Source organism: Coregonus lavaretus (assembly GCF_964263955.1).
Source record: "Coregonus lavaretus genome assembly, contig: HAP1_SCAFFOLD_1812, whole genome shotgun sequence".
Lineage (NCBI taxonomy): Eukaryota > Metazoa > Chordata > Actinopteri > Salmoniformes > Salmonidae > Coregonus > Coregonus lavaretus.
The window spans coordinates 71,807-96,012 of NW_028166284.1; the positions used below are offsets into that span (position 1 = coordinate 71,807).

Genomic DNA, 24,206 nt, shown 5'->3' on the forward strand with positions numbered 1-24,206 from the left:
ATGGCACCCTATTCCCTATGTGGTGCACTACTTTTGAACCCCTCTGTCTGGTTTCTGATTGGTCCATTCAGGAAGAAGGTCCATTTTTATTGGTCCATTCAGGAAGCATGTCCATTTTGATTGGTCTATTCAGGAAGCAGCGGTCAGAGGCCAGATTGACAGCAAGCTACCATTTACAATACACTTGAAGCATTGGCGATAAGCGAACAACACTCAACAATGATCCTTGTAAATGACCTATTAAAACTCAAGTGCAGTGAGCTTATCGACAACGCATCTTTGATTGAATCCCGGCCCTTGTCTAACACCACTACTACTAATTTGGTCCTTTGAACATCGATAACTGATGAGAAACTAGCTAACTATATTGACTACAGGGTTGGTGTCAATTCCATTTAAATTCCAGCCAATTCAGAGAGTAAACCAAATTCAAATTCCAAATGTTTCTCATTAAAGAGCATTGAAGAGAATTGGTACTTCCTGAATTGACTGAAATTGAAATGGAATGGAGCCCAACCCTGACTGGTTACCACTGTTCTTTGAGTGAACTGTGAGGGCAGTTGAAGCTAACTAGTTTCCATTGAAATCAATTCATTTTAACGAATAATTAGCATTTTTTATCAAAATTGATTTTAATATCTAATATTCCTGCATATTGAGGTGCATAGTGAATATTATACCTAAAAATACAAATGTACATATGATCCAGTCAGAAGCACAGAAACAATTAAAACAGCATAAAGAAATAAGTATTTTGTTATTAATTATGGAGTGTATTTTTTATTTAAAAAATGGAATGTCTCCATGTAAAGAAGTCATACAAGAATCAACAAGTTCTAGATATTCACAACAATCATTAAATTTTTTTAAACCTGTTTGATTTGAAATGATATCATATCCCCTGGTTTGAACTAAGTTCATTAATGTAAGTTAGAGTTAAACAAAGAAATGTAGGTTTCATTCTCTCTCTCTCTTAATTTTTTTGTTGTTGCAGGTAATAAACATTGTTACAAAGCTAAGAAACTATGTAATCAAAAGTACATAGTGTTGCTTAAAAATGTAGCTCTCTCTCTCTCTTTCAATCACTTAAAAAAATTGCAGGTATTAAACATTGTTACAAAGTTAAAAAACAACGTAATCAAAAGTACATAGTGTTGCTTAAAAATGTAGCTCTCTCTCTCTTTCAATCACTTAAAAAAATTGCAGGTATTAAACATTGTTACAAAGCTAAAAAACAACGTAATCAAAAGTACATAGTGTTGCTTAAAGATTTAGCTCTCTCTCTCTCTCTCTCTCTCTCTCTCTCTCTCTCTCTCTCTCTCTCTCTCTCTCTCTCACTTTTTAAAAATTGCAGGTATTAAACATTGTTACAAAGCTAAAAAACGACGTAATCAAAAGTACATAGTGTTGCTTAAATGAACAAACGTAAATAATAACAATCAATAGTGTAACAATCTGATAACAATAATATGACAATATTAAGAGAGAATACATGAAAGAACAATAATATGACAATATTAATATTAAGAGAGAGTACATTAAATACTGTTTTGAATCATGTTAGGGAATAAAACATCAACGTTACACATTGTTTTGTTGTAGTCAAAGGACATTAGGAGTGGAAATTGGTCATTTTAAGGCTGTCTCTCTCTCTCTCTCTCTCTCTCTCTCTCTCTCTCTCTCTCTCTCTCTCTTGTGTGTGTGTCTGTGTGTGTGTGTGTGGGTGTGTGTGTGTCTGTGTGTGTGTGTGTGTGTGTGTGTGTGTGTCTAGTCCAGCAGTGAAGGCTCTGAAGGGCGTATGATGGTGGGACGGCCTGGGGCCGCTGGGGGTCTTCTGTTGTAGAGGAGGACAAGAGGAGGGAGGGAGGGAGGAAGAGAGAGGGAGGGAGGAAGAGATGGAGGGATGGTGGAGGGAGAGAGAGGGATGGAGGGAGAGGGAGGGTGGGTGGGGGATGGAGGGAGAGGGAGGGTGGGATGGGGGATGGAGGGAGGGATAGAGTGAGGGAGGAATAGATGGAGGGAAGGTGGAGGGAGAGAGAGGGATGGAGGGAGAGGGAGGGTGGGTGGGGGATGGAGGGAGAGGGAGGGTGGGTGGGGGATGGAGGGAGAGGGAGGGTGGGTGGGGGATGGAGGGAGAGGTAGGGTGGGATGGGGGATGGAGGGAGGGATAGAGTGAGGGAGGAATAGATGGAGGGAAGGTGGAGGGAGAGAGAGGGATGGAGGGAGAGGGAGGGAGAGGGAGGGTGGGATGGGGGATGGAGGGAGGGATAGAGTGAGGGAGGGATAGATGGAGGGAAGGTGGAGGGAGAGAGAGGGATGGAGGGAGAGGGAGGGAGAGGGAGGGTGGGATGGGGGATGGAGGGAGGGATAGAGTGAGGGAGGGATAGATGGAGGGAAGGTGGAGGGAGAGAGAGGGATGGAGGGAGAGAGAGGGTGGGTGGGGGATGGAGGGAGAGGGAGGGTGGGTGGGGGATGGAGGGAGAGGGAGGGTGGGTGGGGGATGGAGGGAGAGGTAGGGTGGGATGGGGGATGGAGGGAGGGATAGAGTGAGGGAGGAATAGATGGAGGGAAGGTGGAGGGAGAGAGAGGGATGGAGGGAGAGGGAGGGAGAGGGAGGGTGGGATGGGGGATGGAGGGAGGGATAGAGTGAGGGAGGGATAGATGGAGGGAAGGTGGAGGGAGAGAGAGGGATGGAGGGAGAGGGAGGGAGAGGGAGGGTGGGATGGGGGATGGAGGGAGGGATAGAGTGAGGAAGGAGAGAAGAGAAAAACATATGTATCATTCCCACAACCCACAATACACCAAGCCCCCTCCACAACCCACAATACACCAAACCCCCTTCCCACAACCCACAATACACCAAACCCCCTCTATAACCCACAATACACCAAACCCCCTTCACAACCCACAATACACCAAACCCCCTTCCCACAACCCACAATACACCAAACCCCCTCCACAACCCACAATACACCAAACCCCCTCCATAACCCACAATACACCAAACCCCCTTCACAACCCACAATACACCAAACCCCCTTCCCACAACCCACAATACACCAAACCCCCTCCATAACCCACAATACACCAAACCCCCTCCACAACCCACAATACACCAAACCCCCTCCATAACCCACAATACACCAAACCCCCTTCACAACCCACAATACACCAAACCCCCTCCACAACCCACAATACACAATACACCAAACCCCCTCCACAACCCACAATACACAAACCGCCCCCACAACCCACAATACACCAAACCCCCTCCATAACCCACAATACACCAAACCCCCTCCACAACCCGCAATAATAATATAATATGCCATTTAGCAGACGCTTTTATCCAAAGCGACTTACAGTCATGCGTGCATATTTTTGTTTGTGTATGGGTGGTCCCGGGGATCGAACCCACTACCTTGGCGTTACAAGCGCCGTGCTCTACCAGCTGAGCTACAGAGGACCACACAAACCCCCTCCACAACCCACAATACACCAAACCCCCACCACAACCCACAATACACCAAACCCCCTCCACAACCCACAACCCACAATACACCAAACCCCCTCGACAACCCACAATACACCAAACCCCCTCCACAACCCACAATACACCAAACCCCATCCACAACCCACAACCCACAATACACCAAACCCCCTCCACAACCACTACCACCAAACCCCCCACCACCAAACCCCCCTCCACAACCACCACCAGCACCAACACCACCACTACCACCACTAAACCACACCTCTAAATGTAACATCATTACCAACAACAGCGATCCATTGTGACCCAATAGACCATTCTAGTAGTTCTACCCTCCATACCCCCAGAGGTAGGCGAGGCGTGCACACCGCCCTGCCCAGGAGCAGAGCTCTTACCTGGGTATGCCGGGGGGCAGTACTGGGGGTACCCTGGCTGGGCGAGACGGGATCAGGGGGACATTGGCAACAGGGTCCGCTACACTGTAGGTGTTGACTGGTGGGGGTCCGGGTCGAGAGGGGATGAGGGGCGCCCCGAAAGCTGTGTTTTGGGTACTGGAGGGAGGTGGGGCTGGGGTGGGGCCTCTTACTGCCGGGGGGCGACTAGGAGGGGGGGCAGCGGCCGGAGCTGGTCTGGCCTGAGGAGGGGGGCTGGGGGGAGAGATAGAGAGAGGGGAATAGAGGGGGAGAGAGGGGGGAGATGGAGAGATAGGTGGAGATGGAGAGATAGGGGGAGATGGAGAGATGGGGGATAGAGGAAGAGATGGGGGATAGAGGAAGAGATAGAGAGAGATAGTGGAAGAAAAGGGAAATAAATATATTTATATTCCCAGTTTCACGTCCAAATGTACATTGACATAGTGAGAGCCTTGTGTGTATGTCTCTCTGTTACCTGGGTTCCTTGGTCCTCCAGGTGTCGTCTACAGGTGGAGGTACAGGAGCCGACACTGTGGTTGTACTGATATCCCCTATGATCACCAGGGCTTCTTTCAGAGCATGATACATCCTCAACATCTCATCTCTCCTCTGAGCCTGGTCAGCTGACTCCTCCATCATACTGCCCTGGTCCCCACAGGAATACAGGTAGGCTAACAACTCAGAATGGATGAAGTCTTTAGCCTAGAGAAGGACAGGGGGAGAGGGGGAGGGAGAGAGTTAGTACATCAAGTCTGGTGTGTGTGTGTGTGTATTCACATAGTCTGGTGTGTGTGTGTGTGTTCACATAGTCTGGTGTGTGTGTGTGTGTGTTCACATAGTCTGGTGTGTGTGTGTGTGTTCACATAGTCTGGTGTGTGTGTGTGTGTTCACATAGTCTGGTGTGTGTGTGTGTGTGTTCACATAGTCTGGTGTGTGTGTGTGTGTTCACATAGTCTGGTGTGTGTGTGTGTGTTCACATAGTCTGGTGTGTGTGTGTGTGTTCACATAGTCTGGTGTGTGTGTGTTCACATGGTCTGGTGTGTGTGTTCACATAGTCTGGTGTGTATATGTGTGTTCACATGGTCTGGTGTGTATATGTGTGTTTGCATAGTCTGGTGTTTGTGTTCACATAGTCTGGTGTGTGTGTGTGTTCACATAGTCTGGTGTGTGTGTGTGTGTGTTCACAATTCCACGTTGTCTCCGTGCTGTTTGTTGCTACTTGGCTACCTGCCAAACTGTTTTCGCTTTTTACTTTTAATAACCGTTTAATCAAACTCTGTATTTAAGTTTACAAACGTCCTCACTCTACTTTTTTCATTCACCTTTATCACCCCGTCCCTTTATCTGGACATGGTTCTACAGAAACTCCACCAGCCGGAAAAGCTAAGTAACATTAACACTATGCCATCTCATTGCAGTCGCTGTACTCATCATTTAGAGGAGAACTATCGCTTCAGATGCAGTCATAAGCAATGTAAATGTATGAAAGGATGAAACAGCATCTGTGCCACCAGTAAATACAGGTAGTAGTGTTGATCCCCATGCACAGTCCCCGCAGCCAGATCATTTTCTCACGGCTTCTGGAAAGAAATGCTGTCGGCATGCTCAACCGGTGTCGCTCATTCAGCCGATAGAAACGTTCAACCTGTTTTCCCCGCTAAGCAACCAGTCGGAGTCAGAGCCTTCCCAGGTCTCTCCTCCACCCGTTACGGGGTCTGACCCACCGAAGCCTCCTACCATTAACTCGGACTAATTGAAAACCCTAGTCATCCAGCCATCATACACTGTTTACCAGGGAGCAGGGCTACCGCGGAAAGGCTAATCTGAAGATGGTGCTGGCTGAGGCTAAAACTGGCGAGTGTAGATGGTATAGGGATATTGTTATCCACGTCGGCACCATCAATGTTAGGATGAAACAGTCAGAGGTCACCAAGTGCAACATAGCTTTAGCGTGTAACTTAGCTAGAAAGATGTGTCGGCATGGAGTAATTGTTCTCCTATAGAGATCATTTTTTTATGAAATGGTCTGCCGATCCATGTGAGAGACGTAGACTCGGTCTTGACCTTTAAATCTTTACTGAAGACTCATCTCTTCAGTAGGTGCCATGATTGAGTGTAGTCTGGCCCAGGGTTGCGAAGGTGAACGGCAAGGCACTGGAGTGACGAACCACCCTGTCTCTGCCTTGCCGGCTCCCCTCTCTACTGGGATTCTCTGCCGGGGGCTGAGTCACTGGCTTGCTAGTGCTCTCCCATGCCGTCCCTACAAGGGGTGCATCACGTTGTGCAAGGCTTTTTTCGCTACACTCAACTTGTGTGGGTTGAGTCACTGACTTGATCTTCCTGTCCGGTTTGTCGCCCCCTCGGGCTCGTGCGGTGGGGGATATCTTCGTGGGCTATACTCCACCTTGTCTCGGGGTAGTAAGTTGGTGGTCTGTTGATATCCCTCTGGTGGTGTGGGGGCTGTGCTTTGGCAAAGTGGGTGGGGTTATATCCTGCCTGGTTGGCCCTGTCCGGGGGTATCGTCGGACGGGGCCACAGTGCCCCTTGACCACCCCCCTTGTATCAGTCTCCAGTATCTATGCTGCCATAGTCTATGTGCCGGGGGGCTAAGGTAAGTCTGTCCTACCTGGTGTAATTCTCCTGTCTTTTCTGGTGTCCTGTGTGAACTTAAGTATGCTCCCTCTAATTCGCCTATCTCTCTTTCGCTCTCTCTCTCTCCCGGAGGACCTGAGACCATGTTTCTGATGTTCTGCCTGCAGCTTTGGAACCCTGACCTGTTCACCAGACGTGCTACCTTGGCCCGGACCTGCTGTTTCGTTTCGTCTCTCTCTCTCTCTCTCTCTGACCTGTTGCACCCTCTATAACCACTGTGATTATTATTTGACCCTGCTGGTCATCTCTGAACGTTTGAACATCTTGAAGAACAATCTGGCCTTAATGGCCATGTACTCTTATAATCTCCATCTGGCACAGCCAGAAGAGGACTGGCCACCCCTCAGAGCCTGGTTCCTCTCTAGGTTTCTTCCTAGGTTCCTGCCTTTCTAGGGAGTTTTTACTAGCCACTGCACTTCTACATTGCAAAAAGACTAGAAATCATGGTGAATAACAATCTAACACAAGATGCAGTCGAAATAGCAATAGCCTTCAATTCCTACTTTATTGACTCTGTCAGGGTACTGACACAGAACCCCTCCACTGGTTTCTTGGGCTCAGTGCTAGTAAATGATGCTCAACCTGTCTTCATCATAAGGGAGGTTTCTGAGTCAAAGGTAGACAAGGTGATTAGCTCACTAAAGAACTCTAAAGCCAAAGATGTGTTTGGGATGGACTCTACCTTTCTTAAAAACTACAAAGAGTCACTCATTGGCCCCATTACTAAGGTCACCAACACATCTATTGGTCTCGGGGTGTTTCCAAGGGTATGGAAGTCGGCCATAATAACGGCCATCTTTAAATCAGGCGACCCTGCTGATGTGAGTAACTACAGGCCCATTAGTATACTACCTGTGGTGTCAAAGATTGTTGAAAAGTGTGTAGCAGAACAACTGATTGCCCACCTCAACAACAGCCCCTTCACATTACATTCCATGCAGTTTGGCTTCAGAGCGAAACACTCCACAGAAATGGCCAACTGCTTTTTTCTGGAAAATGTGAAGTCCAAGATGGACAAAGGGGGCGTTGTTGGGGCTGTGTTTCTGGACCTAAGGAAGGCTTTTGATACTGTTAACCATGAGATTCTCATCACAAAATTGTCCAAGTTCAACTTTTCCCCCGATGCCTTGAGATGGATGAAATCATACCTTGAAGGCAGAACTCAGTGTGTCAGAGTGAGCAATGAGCTGTCGCCCACTCTTAGCTATGATGTGGGTGTGCCCCAAGGGTCAATACTGGGGCCCCTCCTGTTCAGCCTGTACATTAATGATCTGCCTTCTGTCTGTACTGGGTCTGAAGTTCAAATGTATGCAGATGATACAGTGATATATGTGCATGCAAAGAGCAAACAACAAGCTGCACAAGAACTCACTACTGTAATGGTCCAGGTTACAAAGTGGCTCAGTGACTCGTGTTTGCATCTAAATGTGAAAAAAACTGTTTGCATGTTCTTCACAAAGGGGGCAACAGATGCTACTGAGCCAGAAGTCTATGTGTCAGGGGAGAAGCTCCAGGGGGTATCTGATTTTAAGTACCTTGGCATCATACTTGATTCCAACCTCTCTTTTAAAAAGCATGTGAAAAAGGTAATTCAAATAACCAAATTCAACCTAGCTAATTTCCGATTTATACGAAATTGTTTGACTACAGAGGTAGCAAAACTGTACTTCAAATCTATGATACTCCCCCACTTAACATACTGCTTGACTAGTTGGGCCCAAGCTTGCTGTACAACAGTAAGACCTATTCAGTCTGTCTACAAACAGGCTCTCAAAGTGCTTGATAGGAAGCCCAATAGCCATCATCACTGTCACATCCTTAGAAAGCATGAGCTACTGAGTTGGGAAAATCTTACATTCACATTTACATTTTAGTCATTTAGCAGACGCTCTTATCCAGAGCGACTTACATTATCTTTTATTTTTATTTTTTCATACTGGCCCCCCGTGGGAATTGAACCCACAACCCTGGCATTGCAAACGCCATGCTCTACATCCCTGCCGGCCATTCCCTCCCCTACCCTGGACGACGCTGGGCCAATTGTGCGCCGCCCCATGGGTCTCCCGGTCGTGGCCGGCTACGACAGAGCCTGGATACGAACCAGGATCTCGTGGCACAGCTAGCACTGCGATGCAGTGCCTTAGACCACTGCGCCACTCGGGAGACTACAGGAGACTACATCTTGTGCAATACACCGATGCATGTCTTGTATTCAAGATCCTAAATGGCTTGGCTCCCCCTCCACTCAGTATTTTTGTTAAACAGAAAACCCAAACATATGGCAGCAGATCCACAAGGTCTGCCATGAGAGGTGACTGTGTAGTTCCCCTAAGGAAAAGCACCTTTAGTAAATCCGCTTTTTCTGTGAGAGCTTCCCATGTCTGGAATACACTGCCATCAGACACACATAACTGCACCACATATCACACTTTCACAAAATGCTTGAAGACATGGCTAAAGGTCAATCAGATTTGTGAACATGGTCCCTAGCTGTGTGTTGCCGCTTTCCATGTCTGTTGTCTGTAACTTGTGAGGTGTGGAAACATTTTGTTGCTTTTATGAATTTTGTCTTGCTGCTTTTTGTTCTATGTTGCTCGGTCTGTATGCTACGTCTTGTTTGTTCTATGTTGCTATGTCTGTATGCTATGTCTTGTTTTATGTTGTTATTGTCTATATTGTAATTGTTTTTAATAACCTGCCCAGGGACTGCGGTTGAAAATTAGCCGGCTGGCTAAAACCGGCACTTTTACTGAAACGTTGATTAATGTGCACTGTCCCTGTAAAAATAAACTCAAACTCAAACTCAAACTCAAACATCTGCATTGCTTGCTCTTTGGGGGGTTTCTGTAAAAAGGGCTTAATAAATACATTTGATTGATTGGTGTGTGTGTGTGTGTTTAGGTTGTATGTGTGTGTGTATGCATGTGTGCTCTGGTGTGCTTCAGGAGGCGTATGTGTGGTGTGTGTGTGTGTGTGTGTGTGCGCGTGCGTGAGGTGTCCACTCACGCTGTTGATCATGAGGTGCATGATGGTCTTTGGCATTAGATCCCTGATAGACTTGTTGACGATGCCGATGTAGGAATCCACTAGATTCCTTATGGTCTCAACCTGTCTCTCCAGCTGTGGGTCCATAGAGAAGGATTCTGCTGGTCCTGTGTCCTCACTGTCAATCTGGGAGATAGGGGGAGGGAGGGAGGGAAAGAGAGGCAGAGAGAGGAAGAGAGAGAGAGAGAGAGAGAGAGAGAGAGAGAGAGAGAGAGGGGGGGGGGGGAGAGAGAGAGAGAGGGGGGGAGGGAGGAGGGGGAGAGAGAGAGAGGAGGGGGGAGGAGGGAGGGAGAGAGAGAGAGAGAGGAGGGAGAGAGACAGATGGGGGAGGAGAGAGAGAGACAGAGACAGAGACAGAGACAGAGAGATGAATGAGACACATTGAGAAGGATTCTTCTGGTCCTGTGCTTTCACTGTCAACCTGGCGGAGGGAGAGAGGGGGAGTGTGTGTGCACATGCTTGCGTGTTTATGTATCCATTTGTGTGTGTGTGTGTGTTACTCCCCCAGCGTGCGGTCTGGAGTGTGAAGTCACGATCTCTGCTCGTTGGGTACTGTGTAGCAACCTAGCAGTGACAAAGGTCCTAGTCTGCCCTAGAAAGCCTCTGTAAATTACGATCGCCAGAATGGCCAAACCAATAGTTTTTTAGACACCAGTTTTGGCCTCTAAAATGTGCTTATTATGATCAAGTTCGAACCCCACAGTGAATTGTTTTAAAGTTCGCTAAACATCAAGATATCCAGATATTTCATTAAATAGTGATCCATTCTGACTACTACCTTTGTCATCACACAGGACCACGTGCTGAAACAGACGGCAGGCCTCGAGGCCTCTCTCAGGCAGCATGAAAACGACTACATCGACCATGATCCTCTGCTAGTTACAGCCACTTTCACCATGATCCTTAGCGATTTCTTTTGGGTGTCATTCAGCCCCATCCAGCAATATGCAGCGCTTCAAATTCTGGTTGTAATGTCTATGGTGGCTACATCCTCCTGTGTGTGTTTTACCTGGTCTTTCTCAGGGTAAACTCCAGCTCTGAGGAAAGAAGCCTTCCAGCTGTCGACATCCTCCTGTGTGTCACAGGCCAGCTCTATCTGACGTAGGTCCTTATACACGTTCCTGGAAAACACACACACACACACACACAGACGCACACCGTGCACACACACGCATGACAAAGCACACACACTCAGTATTTCTAAACGTTACATACACTGTTTACAGATACACACACACACACACAAACACGTACGTACGCATACAGATACACACACACCTGGACTCGGTGTTGAAGATGGCGAAGGTGTGTTTTGTGGACATGAAACCTTTCTCCACGTCTCTCAGCTTCAGATTATCTAGAGGCAGCATGTACTTCTTCTCCTTCTCCTGGAAACACACACAGTTAGACATACACAGACATACACACAGTTAGACATACACACAGACATACACACAGTTAGACATACACACAGTTAGACACACACACAGTTAGACACACACACAGTTAGACACACACACACAGTTAGACACACACACACAGTTAGACACACACACACACAGTTAGACACACACACAGTTAGACACACACACACAGTTAGACACACACACACAGTTAGACACACACACACAGTTAGACACACACAGTTAGACACACACAGTTAGACACACACACAGTTAGACACACACACACAGTTAGACACACACACAGTTAGACACACACAGTTAGACACACACACACAGTTAGACACACACACACACAGTTAGACACACACACAGTTAGACACACACACACAGTTAGACACACACACACAGTTAGACACACACACACAGTTAGACACACACACACAGTTAGACACACACACAGTTAGACACACACACACAGTTAGACACACACACAGTTAGACACACACATTTAGACATACACACAGTTAGACACACACACAGTTAGACACACACACAGTTAGACATACACACAGTTAGACACACACACAGTTAGACACACACACACAGTTAGACACACACACAGTTAGACACACACACAGTTAGACATACACACAGTTAGACACACACACACAGTTAGACATACACACAGTTAGACATACACACAGTTAGACACACACACACACACACACACACAGTTAGACACACACACAGTTAGACACACACACAGTTAGACATACACGCAGTTAGACACACACACACAGTTAGACACACACACACAGTTAGACATCCACACAGTTAGACATACACACAGTTAGACACACACACACACACACACACAGTTAGACACACACACAGTTAGACACACACACAGTTAGACATACACACAGTTAGACATACACACAGTTAGACATACACACAGTTAGACATACACACAGTTAGACACACACACAGTTAGACATACACACAGTTAGACACACACACAGTTAGACATACACACAGTTAGACACACACACAGTTAGACACACACACACAGTTAGACATACACACACAGTTAGACACACACACACACACACACACACACACACACACACAGTTAGACACACACACAGTTAGACATACACACAGTTAGACATACACACAGTTAGACACACACACACAGTTAGACATACACACAGTTAGACATACACACAGTTAGACACACACACACACACAGTTAGACACACACACAGTTAGACATACACACAGTTAGACACACACACAGTTAGACACACACACAGTTAGACACACACACAGTTAGACACACACACAGTTAGACATACACACAGTTAGACACACACACACACACACACACAGTTAGACACACACACAGTTAGACATACACACAGACATACACACAGTTAGACACACACACACACACACACAGTTAGACACACACACACACACACACAGTTAGACACACACACAGTTAGACACACACACAGTTAGACACACACACAGTTAGACACACACACACAGTTAGACACACACACAGTTAGACATACACACAGTTAGACACACACACACACACACACACAGTTAGACACACACACAGTTAGACATACACACAGACATACACACAGTTAGACACACACACACACACACACACAGTTAGACACACACACAGTTAGACACACACACAGTTAGACACACACACAGTTAGACATACACACACAGTTAGACACACACACAGTTAGACATACACACAGTTAGACACACACACAGTTAGACATACACACAGTTAGACATACACACAGTTAGACACACACACACACACAGTTAGACACACACACAGTTAGACACACACACAGTTAGACACACACACAGTTAGACACACACACACAGTTAGACATACACACACAGTTAGACATACACACAGTTAGACACACACACAGTTAGACATACACACAGTTAGACACACACACAGTTAGACATACACACAGTTAGACACACACACAGTTAGACACACACACACAGTTAGACATACACACACAGTTAGACATACACACAGTTAGACACACACACAGTTAGACACACACACAGTTAGACATACACACAGTTAGACACACACACAGTTAGACACACACACAGTTAGACATACACACAGTTAGACACACAAACACAGACACAGTTAGACATACACACACACACACACAGTTACACACACACACACAGTTACACACACACAGTTACACACACACACACAGTTAGACATACACACACACACCTAGTTATACATACAGACACACACACACACACAGTTAGACACATTGCAAAAGGACATAATCTGTTTCAGTAGTTATCTAGTTAGTTAGCTAACTATCTAGGTGACATCATCTGTTTCAGTAGTTATCTAGTTAGTTAGCTAACTATCTAGGTGACATCATCTGTTTCAGTAGTTATCTAGTTAGTTAGCTAACTATCTAGGTGACATCATCTGTTTCAGTAGTTATCTAGTTAGTTAGCTAACTATCTAGGTGGCATCATCTGTTTCAGTAGTTATCTAGTTAGTTAGCTAACTATCTAGGTGACATCATCTGTTTCAGTAGTTATCTAGTTAGTTAGCTAACTATCTAGGTGACATCATCTGTTTCAGTAGTTATCTAGTTAGTTAGCTAACTATCTAGGTGGCATCATCTGTTTCAGTAGTTATCTAGTTAGTTAGCTAACTATCTAGGTGACATAATCTGTTTCAGTAGTTATCTAGTTAGTTAGCTAACTATCTAGGTGGCATCATCTGTTTCAGTAGTTATCTAGTTAGTTAGCTAACTATCTAGGTGACATCATCTGTTTCAGTAGTTATCTAGTTAGTTAGCTAACTATCTAGGTGGCATCATCTGTTTCAGTAGTTATCTAGTTAGTTAGCTAACTATCTAGGTGACATCATCTGTTTCAGTAGTTATCTAGTTAGTTAGCTAACTATCTAGGTGGCATCATCTGTTTCAGTAGTTATCTAGTTAGTTAGCTAACTATCTAGGTGGCATCATCTGTTTCAGTAGTTATCTAGTTAGTTAGCTAACTATCTAGGTGACATCATCTGTTTCAGTAGTTATGTAGTTAGTTAGCTAACTATCTAGGTGGCATCATCTGTTTCAGTAGTTATCTAGTTAGTTAGCTAACTATCTAGGTGACATCATCTGTTTCAGTAGTTATCTAGTTAGTTAGCTAACTATCTAGGTGACATCATCTGTTTCAGTAGTTATCTAGTTAGTTAGCTAACTATCTAGGTGGCATCATCTGTTTCAGTAGTTATCTAGTTAGTTAGCTAACTATCTAGGTGACATAATCTGTTTCAGTAGTTATCTAGTTAGTTAGCTAACTATCTAGGTGACATCGTCTGTTTCAGTAGTTATCTAGTTAGTTAGCTAACTATCTAGGTGGCATCGTCTGTTTCAGTAGTTATCTAGTTAGTTAGCTAACTATCTAGGTGACATCGTCTGTTTCAGTAGTTAACTAGTTAGTTAGCTAACTATCTAGGTGGCATCATCTGTTTCAGTAGTTATCTAGTTAGTTAGCTAACTATCTAGGTGGCATCATCTGTTTCAGTAGTTATCTAGTTAGTTAGCTAACTATCTAGGTGACATCATATGTTTCAGTAGTTATCTAGTTAGTTAGCTAACTATCTAGGTGGCATCATCTCTTTCAGTAGTTATCTAGTTAGTTAGCTAACTATCTAGGTGACATCATCTGTTTCAGTAGTTATCTAGTTAGTTAGCTAACTATCTAGGTGGCATCATCTGTTTCAGTAGTTATCTAGTTAGTTAGCTAACTATCTAGGTGACATCATCTGTTTCAGTAGTTATCTAGTTAGTTAGCTAACTATCTAGGGGGCATCATCTGTTTCAGTAGTTATCTAGTTAGTTAGCTAACTATCTAGGTGACATCATCTGTTTCAGTAGTTATCTAGTTAGTTAGCTAACTATCTAGGTGGCATCATCTGTTTCAGTAGTTATCTAGTTAGTTAGCTAACTATCTAGGTGACATCATCTGTTTCAGTAGTTATCTAGTTAGTTAGCTAACTATCTAGGTGGCATCATCTGTTTCAGTAGTTATCTAGTTAGTTAGCTAACTAATCTAGGTGACATCATCTGTTTCAGTAGTTATCTAGTTAGTTAGCTAACTATCTAGGTGACATCATCTGTTTCAGTAGTTATCTAGTTAGTTAGCTAACTATCTAGGTGGCATCATCTGTTTCAGTAGTTATCTAGTTAGTTAGCTAACTATCTAGGTGACATCATCTGTTTCAGTAGTTATCTAGTTAGTTAGCTAACTATCTAGGTGGCATCATCTGTTTCAGTAGTTATCTAGTTAGTTAGCTAACTATCTAGGTGGCATCATCTGTTTCAGTAGTTATCTAGTTAGTTAGCTAACTATCTAGGTGACGTCATCTGTTTCAGTAGTTATCTAGTTAGTTAGCTAACTATCTAGGTGACATCATCTGTTTCAGTAGTTATCTAGTTAGTTAGCTAACTATCTAGGTGACATCATCTGTTTCAGTAGTTATCTAGTTAGTTAGCTAACTATCTAGGTGACATCATCTGTTTCAGTAGTTATCTAGTTAGTTAGCTAACTATCTAGGTGACATCATCTGTTTCAGTAGTTATCTAGTTAGTTAGCTAACTATCTAGGTGGCATCATCTGTTTCAGTAGTTATCTAGTTAGTTAGCTAACTATCTAGGTGGCATCATCTGAATATCCTGTATGTCCAAGACAGTAGCGGTATCTGGTTGAGGGTCGGACCCGGTCCGGTCCGGTCAAGCCACTAGCCACAGTATTAAGCTAGCTTTGGGAACTTGGCTAGCTAGCTTGTAGGGATGTAACGATTCACCAATATGCATCGGTCCCTGGTTCAAATGTTTAAGAAACGAGTGCATCGGTCTTCCATAAACCCCCCCCCCCACACACACACACTCCCTCCCCCCTTACCTCCTCATCCTTGTACCAGGACAGTGACTCTGCAGTCAGGACGAACCAGTAGTCTTTGGAACCCCCCTTCATAATGCTTATGTTGATAGTGAGCCAGCCCCTCCGGATCACCTACACACAGCGGGACAGACCATTAGTTCAGGATAGGGGGGTGAGAGAGTGAGAGTGACAGAGAGAGAGAGAGTGAGATAGCGAGAGAGACAGAGAGAGAGGGAGTGAGATAGAGAGAGAGACAGAGAGAGAGGGAGTGAGATAGAGAGAGAGACAGAGAGAGAGGGAGTGAGAGAGAGAGACAGAGAGAGAGGAAGGTCGTTTTTTGTGGTACCTGGTTTGGCATCACTCTCTTCTTGTTGTTAACAGCAGCAGTAACAGCGGTCCTCTGTTGCGCGCTGCAGGGGAGACAGAGACCAGATAGAAAAACAATCACATATGGGGTGCTTCCCAATAATCTCTCCTTCTTCCTGAAGTGTGCTCTCGTTCACTACTCACCACAAGTTTAAAAGCATTGGATTGGTGGAGTAGGCATGGGCTAGAAGGAGTGAAGGGAAGTGAACAAGTGCACACTTTGGGAGAAAGGAGAGATAATTGGGACGCAGCCGTGGACAACTGACATGAAGTGGACTACTGACAAAGTTGAAAGGTCGTTGCTAGGGGTTACATAGGTGAAAGTTGAAAGGTCGTTGATAGGGGTTACATAGCCAGGTTAAGGTTGAAAGGTCATTGCTAGGGGTTACATAGTCAGGTGAATGTTGCTAGGAGTTACAAGTAGGTCAACTCACTTTGCGAAGCCAATGAAATCCTCATGGTTTGTGTTGATGTAAGACAGCTCAATGTCAATCAACAGCAGCACCTGAGACAGAGAGACAGACAGACAGGACAGACAGAACAGGTCAGCCTCTCTTTCTCTCCCACTCTCTCCATCCTGCCCCTATCTCTCTCTATGTCTCTCTCTCTCCATCTCTCTCTCTCTCCATCTCTCTCTCTCTCCATCCTGCCCCTATCTCTCTCTATGTCTCTCTCTCTCTCCATCTCTCTCTCGCTCCATCCTGCCCCTATCTCTCTCCATCTCTCTCTCTCTCCATCTCTCTCTCTCTCCATCCTGCCCCTATCTCTCTCTATGTCTCTCTCCATCTCTCTCTCTCTCCATCCTGCCCTTATCTCTCTCCATCTCTCTCTCTCTCCATCTCTCTCTCTCTCCATCCTGCCCCATCTCTCTCCATCTCTCTCTCTCTCCATCTCTCTCTCTCTCCATCTCTCCCTCTCACCTGGTCTTTGGTTTTGATGTCTCTCTCTCTGACGTAGGTTGTGACGATTCTCTCCGTCTCTTCTCTCAGTCTGGGGTAGGAGCCAAGCTGTGGACCAACACACAATACTGCAGGTACTGACGGTACATACACACACACACACACACACACACACACACACACACACACGAACGCAAACACACACACACACACACACACACACACACACACACACAAACGCAAACACACACACGAACGCAAACACACACATGAACGCATGAATGCAAACACATACATACACACAAGTACGTTCATGCACACACACTTCCACACAAACAAACAATCACACACACATGCATGCACACGCACACGCCTCTCTTTCACTCAGACACACACACACACACTAACGCACACACACACACACCCATCCAGCCAAACAAGCACACCCCTAGTGATGGACATGTATGTATAGGGGACAGACAGTTCAACATAGAGGGGTCATGCAGATAGGACATTGATCCTGCTTGGTAGTATATCTGATATAAACTAACATCAACCAGTTTGAATCTAGGAAAACCAGTTTAAACTAACACAAACTGGTTTGAGGCTAGTTTTATCTGATTTAGGAGATTTTGATCTGGTTTTAGCCAGCATGCTCACAATACTGTAATCAATATCCCACAGGTATCCCAAGCTGAGCACTAATACCATGTGATTGATTTAGTGACGGGAGTCCAACTCTGTCTGCTGGTTTTGTTATCGTCTCTCAGCTTGTGTCCAGTTAAGACCTCGACAACCAGGTCAGGGGAGTTCCTAACTAACCAGTCTGAATCGATCAATCTAGTACAAGTGAGGGAGGAGTGAAGACCTGCAGACATGGAATGGGTTTGACACCTGTGATTTAGCATGTTAGTACAAGGCGAGTTAGGGAACAGAGGTGAGAGTCAGAGAGAGGATTTAAAGAGACAGGAGGAACGTTCTGATTGGTCAAAGTATGGGTTGAGTGACTGGACATGGTTGGGTAAGCATAGGAAAGGGTGTGTCACACAGAATGTCTTCCCCCTGAGCTACATAGGGTGAACGATAAAGACAAAGGTTCCGGGGCTGACGTTTTAAGCTGAGGTAAGGGGAGGTGAGTGTTTTGATTGGATAAGTGAGGGAGGGGCGGGGTGAAGGGAGGTTAAAGCTGTGCTGTGGGGGGTGAGGAAGGGGCTGGCTGTGGGTTCAGAGGGAGGGGCTGTTGGATTTAGGAGCAGAGGTTACGTTCCAGGCCGACTACATAGAGCCCCACAGCGGAGGTGTCACAATACCCATAAAACCTAGCGGTCAAACAGGGAAATGGTTCCAATCGTTTTTCCACCATTCATGTTTTCCCATAGAGGATTTTAGAAACACTTAATATGTGTAGGCTTACCCTGGCGTGATGTTTTGATAACCATGTAAATCTCTCTAATGACAAGGTGACTTTAATCAATATATTCAGCTCTATTTACTCTCAGATTCAAAAATGCTAATTAGCATCAAAGTAGACATCATGCAAGACTACAAATCCCTGCAAGCTCCTGCACGTCATCTCTAGCTGACGCCTTTACTAACAGGTATTGTGACAATTTAAAACTTGCACAAGACAGTTCACAAAATTGTCAATTTAAAAGGAATGTAGCCAATTTATTCATTACTAAATTGAGCTAATATTAGATAGTTAATCCAGAGATTCTTACCTTTGCCTCGATTCGGCAGTCTCGTCGAGATCATCATGGCATTAGTAGTTCTTTATAATAGCCACGTTAGCAGCTAATTAGCATTTCATTTGTTGGGGGTAAATACAAGCCAATATATTGATAAAAAAGTAACCTTGTCCTAGAGAGATTTACACGGTTATCATAACGTCAGGCCAGGGTAAACCTACACGAAACACAGCCCTTATTTTAAGTGTAAAATCCCCTATGGGAAAAATGAATGGTGGAAAAACGATTGGAGCCATTTCCTTGTTTGACCGCTAGGTTTTATGGGTATTATGCCTCATACTGTGTTACTCTATTGCAGTCGTTGCATTGTATCAAACACGTCACTGACTGTGCAGTCAGGCATCAGAATGCTTTATCATATGTTGTGGTTAGCTGTTAAATATGCTAAACACCTATCCAGGCGTTGTGAGATCTGGCTTACGTAGTCAGATGTAGTCAGCCTGGAATGCGGCCAATGCTAATGGGGGGGGGGGGGGGGTTAGTGACTATACAGACAGCAATAATTCTACCCAGAGGGGTGAGGAGAAGTTCAATCAACTGGGGGGAGTGGAGGGAGAGGAGGAGGGGGTGGAGGGAGGGAGGGAGGGAGGGAGGGAGGGGGTGGAGGGAGGGAGGGAGGCGGGGGGAGACTGGTAGGAGAAGTGGTAGAAACACAATTCTCTTCATTCTCTCCATCCATCAATCTATTGGGTACGTTCCAATAATACCTCTGTCCTCCTGAAGTGTACACTCGTTCCCTACTTCCCTCAAAATCTAAACGCATTAGATTGGTGGAGGCAGTCCCCTGTAGCTCAGTCCCCTGTAGCTCAGTCCCCTGTAGCTCAGTCCCCTGTAGCTCAGTCCCCTGTAACTCAGTCCCCTGTAACTCAGTCCCCTGTAGCTCAGTCCCCTGTAGCTCAGTCCCCTGTAGCTCAGTCCCCTGTAGCTCAGTCCCCTGTAACTCAGTCCCCTGTAGCTCAGTCCCCTGTAGCTCAGTCCCCTGTAGCTCAGTCCCCTGTAACTCAGTCCCCTGTAGCTCAGTCCCCTGTAACTCAGTCCCCTGTAGCTCAGTCCCCTGTAGCTCAGTCCCCTGTAGCTCAGTCCCCTGTAGCTCAGTCCCCTGTAGCTCAGTCCCCTGTAGCTCAGTTGGTAGAGCATGGCGCTTGCAACGCCAGGGTTGTGCTAAATGACTAAAAATGTAAAATGAGGCATGGGGCTAGAGAGGGAGTTTCCACAGTAATTTCCTTTCAAATCAGTGAAGGGAAGTGAACGAGTGTACTCTTTGGGAGTAAGGAGAGATAAACTGGACGCAGCTGCTATCCCTCCTCCTCTCTTCCCTCCTCCTCTCCATCTTTCTCTCCACTGTGGTTCTTCTTCTCTCTTTACCTTTCCGCTACACTTCCTGACGAGGGTGGTGAGCTCGGACACGACGAGGTCGACACATTTCAGACAGGGCTCTTTCAGTTTAATGATCTGCTTTTTCACTATGGCCTCAAAGGCAAGGTCAGGGGTGAACAGGCCCGTTCTGGAGCATCATGGGAGATGTAGTTTATCACGGTAGGGCAGGAGAAGGAGGAGTCAGGGAGTTGGAGGGGTCATGGTGGGGATGAGTCAGGGAAGTGGTAGGAGTCCGGAAGTGATAGAAACAGATTAAGAGAGGGAGAGACGTGGTAGAGCAGTGAAAGAGGGAAATAAAATAAAAGAAGGAGATAGAGGGAGAAGAACAAAGAAAGAGAGAGAGAAAAGTCATTTTGTTTAGTCAGTTAGTTCTTACTGGCATCTGTTACTAAACCAAAACAAGGAGCAGGTAGGCATCCCACAATCCTTCAGGATAATACAGGAAAAGGAAGTAAGTCTTTGAAATCCACTAAGTCACATGGTATTTCTGTGTGTCTGCGTATGTCCGCATGCGTGTCAACCAGCAGCTTGTCTTGAGGGAGAACCAGAGACACATAAAACAGTCTCTCACACATCTAACAGCACAACACCCTGAAAACACTACAAGACAAGCTAGCTCCACATCGCCCTCCCTGTGGCCAGGCGTAGCATGACAGGCATTACAGGCTCCATGCTCTCTGGGGGGGGAAGTCTTCCCTAGGTACAGATCTAGGATCAGCTTCCCCTCCCCTAATTCAAACCTAAACTAATTGTTAACCATTAGTGGGGAAAATGCTAAACTGACCCCAGATCAGCGTCTAGGGACAACTTTACCCTACATAGTGCTGTACCATGCAGTGCGCTACCCTGGTTAGCATGGTAGCATTAAAGGCTAGCTTCATAGCGCCCCCATGTGGCCTGAAGTAGCATAACAGGGCATTACAGGCTCCATGCAGTGCGGTACCTTATTGGTGCACTGGCGCACGGTGTTGATGAGCTCCTGGATCACCAGGTCCATACATTTCAGACAGGGCTCTTTCAGCTTAATGATCTGCTTTTTCACTATGGCCTCAAAGGCAAGGTCAGGGGTGAACAGACCCGTTCTGGAGGGGGCACACAGACAGACACACAGACATGTAGGTAGAGGCGGATTGACAGACAGGTAGACAGACAGACATGTGGGTAGAGACAGACAGACAGACAAAGGTTTCCGTTAGCCGTTAATAGCCGGCTTTTGGCCAATAAAAAACAATTGAAAAGCCGATAAATAACATTGCCGCAGGCCAATTGTCCAGGAGAAGAAGAAACAATCCCATTGTGACATCATTGATGGAAACACCAGTGGATGGAAATACATTTGACCGGTCATGCTTATCCGTCTATAGGTTAATTTTCATAATATATTGGCATTAAAATTGGCGCATGTACAGTATATGCATTGTGTATCTTCTTTATCACAAATGCTACAGCATCTCAAATAGCAAATGCAGAGGCAACGGAAGGCAGGCTTCATCAGCTCGCCACCCAGTAGCCAAAGGAACAATCCTGGTCATATCAGCAACCCCATGCTAGATGATGCATATTAGATCTCCGCTCGTTCTACATTTCCAACAGATATTTTAATCTCTGTCACATGAAACCGCTCACATGCGCGGTTCGCCTTTTGACAACGGTGTGTTCCCGCTAATTGTATTATGGAAGGAACACTCAGCCTGCTGCTCCACTTATAATAAATCAATAACATTTTATCAACATTTTAAACTAAAGGTTCTGATCTGTTGAATCAGACATGTACATACTGGTGGTATGAATTTGGGATCTCTCGTCCCATAACTGTCCCAGGGTCAGTTTGGAATAGGACATTTATTTCTCGACAAGCTGGCCAAGAGAATAGGTAAACTTTTCTACTACGGGGGATAGTAGATTGACATAGGCTAGTGATTTTGCTGTTCGTTACTCATCTTGTTGCCTGAGGAAAAGTAAATGTGGACAGTTATTCTAACATGTTGGAAGTGCGCATCAGAATTAGGTAAGAAGGACAGCACATCGTTGCATCCTTGACTTGCATGTTCTGTTAAGATTAATTACCATAATCTAAATGTGATTTTATGTCATTCTGAGCACAGTGGGTGGACGCCCTAATCAGGTTACGCACCCAATGCATATGGGTCCTGTACATTTATCAAATGTCCGGTAAATAATAATGCTGCCGGTCAAATGTCGGCTCCACACTTTCCTAACGGAAACCCTGAGACAGACATGTAGGTAGAGACAGACGACAGACTTGTAGGTAGAGACAGACAGACAGACATGTAGGTAGATGGACAGAGAGAAAGGCTTGTAGGTAGAGAAAGGGAGAGTGTGAGAGAGAGACAGCGAGAGAGAGTGAGAGAGAGAGAGAGAGAGAGAGAGAGAGAGAGAGAGAGAGAGAGAGAGGAGAGAGAGAGAGAGAGAGAGAGAGAGAGAGAGAGAGAGAGAGAGAGAGAGAGAGAGAGAGAGAGAGAGAGAGAGAGAGAGAGAGAGAGAGAAAGGCTTGTAGATATATAGACAGACAAACTTGTAGACAGACAGGTAGATAGAGAGAGACAGACAGGTAGGTAGATAGAGAGACAGACAGGTAGATAGAGAGAGACAGACAGGTAGATGAGAGAGAGACAGACAGAGAGATAGAGAGAGACAGACAGGTAGATAGAGAGAGACAGACAGGTAGATAGAGAGTGACAGACAGACAGGTAGATAGAGAGAGACAGACTGACAGGTAGATAGAGAGAGACAGACAGGTAGATAGAGAGAGACAGACAGGTAGATAGAGAGAGACAGACAGGTAGATAGAGAGAGACAGACAGGTAGATAGAGAGAGACAGACAGGTAGATAGAGACAGACAGACAGGTAGATAGAGAGAGACAGACAGGTAGATAGAGAGAGACAGACAGGTAGATAGAGAGAGACAGACATGTAGATAGAGAGACAGACAGACAGGTAGATACTTGCCTCACTCCATGGATGTTCTTGATGGCATAACTGATCTCTCTCCTCAACTCCTTCTCATCAAACTCCATCTGAACACAACCACAGACGAAAAAATCAGTGTATGTCTGTGTTTTTGGGTTTTACTAGGTACCAGACGTCCTCACAGGACAGTAAAACAAGGAACGTTTGAACAAGTGAGGACATTCGCCGGTTCAGGTTAGGGTTAGGTTTAGGTTTAGGGTTAGGGTAGGTTTAGGTTTAGGGTTAGGGGGTAGGTTTAGGTTTAGGGTTAGGGAAAATTGATTTTGATTGGGAATACATTTTTGGGTCCCCACGAGGATAGTAAAACAAACGTGTGTGTGTACCTTGACCAGTTCAAAGGGGAATCTCTCGTGGAAGATCCTGTTGATTCTAGCTCCTCCAGAGAGCTCCACTGTATCCACCTGATCTCCTGATCCCTCAATACGCTTCTCAAAGTCTACACCAAACTGCTGAACCATCCTAAACACACACACACACACAAACATAGACACAGGCACACACACAAACATAGACGCATGCACACAGACACACAAACACGCACTCATATATATATATATACACATACACACATTCATATCATAAAAGTACTGACTGTGAGGATCCGGTTTATTAATGTGTATGTGTGTGTATACTGACTGCCAGTAGGGCCTTGGTCTTGCGTGTCGGGTCGTCTGGTTTGAAGTTCTTGTATTCCTCCACCTCTTTCTCCAGAGATAGAAGCTGGCTCTGGAGCTTACTACGTAACCCTGGCAACGTGTCCCGGATGTGGTTGGTCAGTTGCTAGAGGGGGAGGGGGGGATGGGGGAGAGAGTTGAAATGGGTATATGGTGACAAA

The 24,206-nt window shown here is 45.5% G+C and overlaps 1 protein-coding gene across 1 annotated transcript; it reads right to left on the bottom strand.

Annotated features, from left to right (window-relative positions):
* Window positions 1-762: 762 nt before the first annotated feature.
* Window positions 763-24,153, bottom strand: LOC311114906 (dynamin-2-like). Its single transcript, XM_084190126.1, has 14 exons — window positions 24,008-24,153; window positions 23,695-23,830; window positions 23,351-23,418; window positions 21,323-21,461; window positions 17,276-17,362; window positions 16,790-16,860; window positions 16,336-16,399; window positions 16,011-16,121; window positions 10,882-10,991; window positions 10,613-10,724; window positions 9,565-9,729; window positions 4,382-4,608; window positions 3,889-4,140; window positions 763-1,834 (listed from the first exon to the last, which is right to left on the bottom strand). The coding sequence occupies exons 2-14, from the start codon at window positions 23,827-23,829 to the stop codon at window positions 1,768-1,770; spliced, it is 1,608 nt and encodes a 535-aa protein (XP_084046252.1). The 5' UTR covers window position 23,830; window positions 24,008-24,153; the 3' UTR covers window positions 763-1,767.
* Window positions 24,154-24,206: the final 53 nt, after the last annotated feature.

Coding starts and splice junctions, on each gene's coding strand:
- LOC311114906 (XM_084190126.1), bottom strand. CDS start 23,829: ATGGTTCAGCAGTTTGGTGTAGACTTTGAGAAGCGTATTGAGGGATCA. Junction 16,861..17,275: donor ACATCAAAACCAAAGACCAG/GTGAGAGGGAGA, acceptor TCTCTGTCTCAG/GTGCTGCTGTTGATTGACAT. Junction 1,835..3,888: donor CTGCCCCCCGGCATACCCAG/GTAAGAGCTCTG, acceptor CCTCTACAACAG/AAGACCCCCAGCGGCCCCAG.